This window comes from Gekko japonicus, unplaced genomic scaffold (assembly GCF_001447785.1).
Source record: "Gekko japonicus isolate JY-2015 unplaced genomic scaffold, Gekko_japonicus_V1.1 scaffold792, whole genome shotgun sequence".
In the NCBI taxonomy this organism is placed as follows: Eukaryota; Metazoa; Chordata; class Lepidosauria; order Squamata; family Gekkonidae; genus Gekko; species Gekko japonicus.
The window spans coordinates 50,514-54,942 of record NW_015160233.1 but is presented as its reverse complement, the minus strand read 5'-3'; the positions used below and the strand labels follow the sequence as shown (position 1 = coordinate 54,942).

General features: G+C 40.7%; 1 protein-coding gene across 1 annotated transcript in view; it reads right to left on the bottom strand.

The window, feature by feature from the left end:
• XAB2 (XPA binding protein 2) overlaps positions 1–4,429 on the bottom strand; it is a 30,370-nt gene that overhangs the window by 18,429 nt on the left and 7,512 nt on the right. The window contains exons 3-4 of the mRNA XM_015412585.1: positions 3,254–3,377; positions 102–299 (exon numbers count right to left, since the gene is read on the bottom strand). Of these exons, the coding sequence (XP_015268071.1) occupies positions 102–299; positions 3,254–3,377 (322 nt within the window). The remainder of the gene's footprint in view (positions 1–101; positions 300–3,253; positions 3,378–4,429) is intronic.

Sequence of the window (4,429 nt, the reverse complement as noted above, 5' to 3'; positions counted from 1 at the left end):
TGTGGCCATCTGTTCAGAATACAAGACCTGCTTTAGAGTGAGCACTTAATACAGCTTCTAGGCAAGAGACACATTAGTTAGGGACCACGTGACCCACTCACCTTCAGGTATCTACGGTAGACTCGTACAGCTGTCTCAGGTAATGGATACAAACGCACAAACTTCAAGTAAAGTGGCCAGATGCGATGGTGTTGTGTAATGGGCAAAGCCCGGAGTGCCCGATCAAAGGTCCTGCGTGTGCGGGTAATTAGACACTGGTCCATGAGAAACTGGCAATAATCTAGCCATATCCGAGGCATCTGAAGGCACATGGGACAATAAAAATAATAATCCTCTTGTGGGATCAAACCAAAGGTCCACCAATCCAGCACTCTATTTCAAACAATGGCCATCCAGATGCCACTGACGGGTTCACAACCAGGCTGTGATGGAGATGGCTGTTTAGCCCCAAAATATGGTATGTAATCAAACAGGACATGGCATTAGAACATATCTATCTATTGAGATATATGTCAGAGTGATAGAGGTAGCAAGCAGTTACTATAGATCAGTTTGATCTGTTTGTCAGACCTAGCATGCTAGTAATCATGTAATTACAGCCAGGTGTTTTCTAGCAGGTGTTACTCTTTCAGGGCTTGTTAGAGTTAGTGACTGCATCACCCTGTTAGAGATTGGCTGGGGTTTAGCATAATAGCTATCAGTTTAGTAAGCTGGAGAGAACTTAGTTCTCATAGACTAAGGCACGACATGCTGTACGATAGCCTGTATATATCTCTGAATATATTCACCTTTATAACTATATAAACTCTCTGTGCACCTTCATAACTGGTCAGTCTCCCGCTTCTTATTTACAACACCCAATACTATCTAGTAAATTTCTTCCTCACATTTACTCCAAGGAACTGAGAGTGGTACATGGGGTTCTTCCTCCTTTATTTTATCCTCACAAAAAATTCTGAGATAGGTTAGGCCAAGACAGTATGACTGGCCCAAGACTATCCCATGAACTTCAAGGCACAGTAGGGATCTGAAACTGAGTCTTCCTAAAACAACATTCTAACCACTTTACCACACTGGTTTATACAGATTCCATTTTTAGTTATTTTGCCTTGACAAATCATCCATTAATGAATCTAGACCTTTATTTAAAAAGCTGCCTAGCTTAGTTGCCACAAATGCATTTTGCAGGAATTCCTGATCATGCATTACATGAAATACTTCCTTTTGCTTTTGAGGAGGGGCTGTGGCTCACAGGTACAGCATCTGCTTTGCATGCAGAAATCCCAGGTTCAATTTCTGGTATCTCGAACTAAAAGGACCAGGCCGTACATTATGTGAAAAATTTCCACTTGGGAGCCTGGAAAGCAGCTGCCAATTAGAACAGACTATACTGACCTTAATAGACCAATGTTCCAATGCAATATGAGGCACCTTCATGAGTTAGTCCTGACCCTTCTGCTGCCAATCCATTTCATTGGATTACCTTTATTTCCTCAAAGAGATTAATTTATCTCTACTAATTCTTTCCAAATGGATCGTACATTTACAAACTTCTGTTATGTTCTCTCTTAATGGGTTTCACCCTAGATTTAAAAAACAAACCAACCCACAGCTCCTTCAGTCGTTGTTTGTAAAGAAGATGTACCATCCTTTGATTATTTTTGGTTGGTTCTTTGGTACCTTCTTGGGTTCTTATTTTTGGGATAAGTGCTTAACATGCTAAATATGGCGGCACCTTATATTTGGGCTGGGGACAGATGGTTGTGTTTAAGAGAGCTGAAAGCAATATAATAGAATCAGCATTACATTAGTGTGTAAACACATTTCCCCTCATTTCACTAATGTTTTCCAGATTTTTAGAACACTTCAAAACCCATTTACCGGAGGGAGTAGCTGGAAGAGTGATCATGGACAACAATGCCTCTTGCACATCACCCTCAACAAGCTTTGAAAAAGCTATAGTCTGTTTCCAGCCTTAAAGTAATGACAATATGATGCCTGAATTGTTTGCAGCCCATTTCCTGTTGGCAGCATCTCACTGAAATAATATTTTTAGAGGCCTTTTTAGTATGACTTCAAACACTTTTTCCTATAGTCAATACAGACACTATCAGTATATATATATACTAGGAAAATGGCCCGTTGTGGAAATAAATACAACAAGCTCTAGAAAGAGGCTCTGGGCGGGTGCCCTGGCCTTGGACACTCAGTGTCAATTTGCTGTGGCAACCTCAGCAGGGTATAATGACACTGAGTCCACCATTTTCTCCAGAGGAACTGATCTCTGCTACCTAAAGAACAGTTGTAATTTTGAGTGATCTCAAGCCCTCACCTGGAGACTGGCAACAATGGTTCCCCAGAAGGGAATGGTTGGTTTGGAGGGTGGAGTCTATGGCTTTGTACCTATCTGAGGTCCCACCCCTCCTGAAACCTCACCATCTCCAGGCTCCATCCCTCACATCTCCAGGAATTTTCCACCTGGAGTTGGCAGCCATATCTCCTTCCCAGCCAATCATCAACCTACCATTATTTCCCCCTCACTCTTCAGCTTTCCACCGCCCACACACCTGCAGCCTCTCCCGTGCTCTGAAGCCCTGACTGCTGCGCCACATTGGCTGTCATACGGGGGCCACCTCAGCAGCATATAAGGATATGGAGCCCACCATTTTCTCCAGGGGAACTGATCTCTGCCATCTAGAAAGCAGTTGTAATTCTGAGTGATCTCCAGCCCTCAACTGGAGATTGGACACATTTTACCTCAGAACAGCAAGCCAATCAAGCCTGTGTTCCGAGGCAAAGGCCAATAAGGCTGCATATGCAAATAACCTGTGTTCTGACTGGCTATGGGGGGGGAGGAACAGCAAACTGTTTAGAACGTTGGAGGCGAGACTCAAGCAATGCAGCCAGTGGATAGGTACAGATTCTGAGTGACACACCAGGGTGCCAACCAATTCCAGAGCGTGTGGAATGTTCTAGAGAAGTGCCACCACCATTCGGCTTTTATATATAAGGGAGATATATATATATAGGAAAACATTTCTGGAATTGAACTCAGGTGAACCCTTCAAACAAATGCCCACACCAATGCTGCCAAATACAAGTCAGAACGATTTCCTTCCTCCGTCTTTACCAGCCCACAGTTTATCACTGTGCTTGGTATTATTTTTTATACTTCTTATGTAATGTTTTTCTGTAAATATTTTTTGCTATTGTATGTTTTAAACTGCTGGTCTATAATTTACTACTACTGTACCTTATGCATGAAGACCAGGGCCCGCTCATGACAGTTGTTCACCTCTTCATAGCTGGGGTCTGTGACACATCTGCTTTTCACCTGTTTCCGCCGTTGCTTAAGATAGTTATACCATAGCTTGTAGCTGCAAAATATAGAGGAAGAAGTCATTCGCATCATAGCAACTGAGAGCCAGTGCTATACAGTGGCTAGAGTTGTTGGACTAGGATCTAGAAGCCTCAAGTTCAAACTCCCACTCTGCCTTGGAAGCTCATTGGGTGACCTCAAGATAGTCACTCTCAGTCTAACCTACTTCAAAGGATTAGTACAAAGACAAAGAGAAGACCCATCTATGCTGCCTGAGATTGTTGGAGGAAGGGTGGGATAAAGATGTACTAGATGGACACACAGAAAATAAAATACTTTGTTCTTCTCCCACAGAAGGAGTGAGGGAATCTTGCTCTCTTTTTGCTAAAATAGACCCTATGGAAAGGGTTTGCATTTATCTCATTTCAGTAGAGACAAGAAATGAGACCAGACAAACAAAAACAAACACACAAAAATACACATGTAGGGAATTCTCTTTACATCTATACCTTTTGCTTATAATTAAAAATATAGCTTTTATTTCCTTTTATTTCAGTTAGGTGTCTGAAAGTTTTATGTCTTGTACAATTCTGTCCACTAAAATCTTGACCATGTATCTTCAAAGTCTTCTTTGTTGTATCCTCTCAGGATTGAGATAAAGTTGTCCATCTCTGCTGTTTCCAATATTTTAGTTATAATTTCTTCGAGGGAATTTCATTTCTTCTCCAGTACTTAGCATATAATATTCTTGCTGCTGTTAATACATGTATAGTAAGATAAAAGTCTTCTTCTTCTTTTTTGTGTGTGTACAATTCTCTGGTACTATATTCAATTTAAAAAGTTCTGGTGTATAAGGTACAGTATTTTTAAACACTTTTTGTAACAATTCATGTATCCAAAACCAATACTTTTTAACTTTATCACAATCCATCACATACGAAAAAAGAGCCAACACATTTTTTGACACTTCCAACAATCATTAGGTATGTCACAGTAAAATTTAGCTGGTTTATCTGGAATAATATACCTGCTATAAAACATTTTATAGATATTTTCTTTATATGCAGTCACTCTTGTAATCTTTATATTTGTTTTCCATACACGTAACCA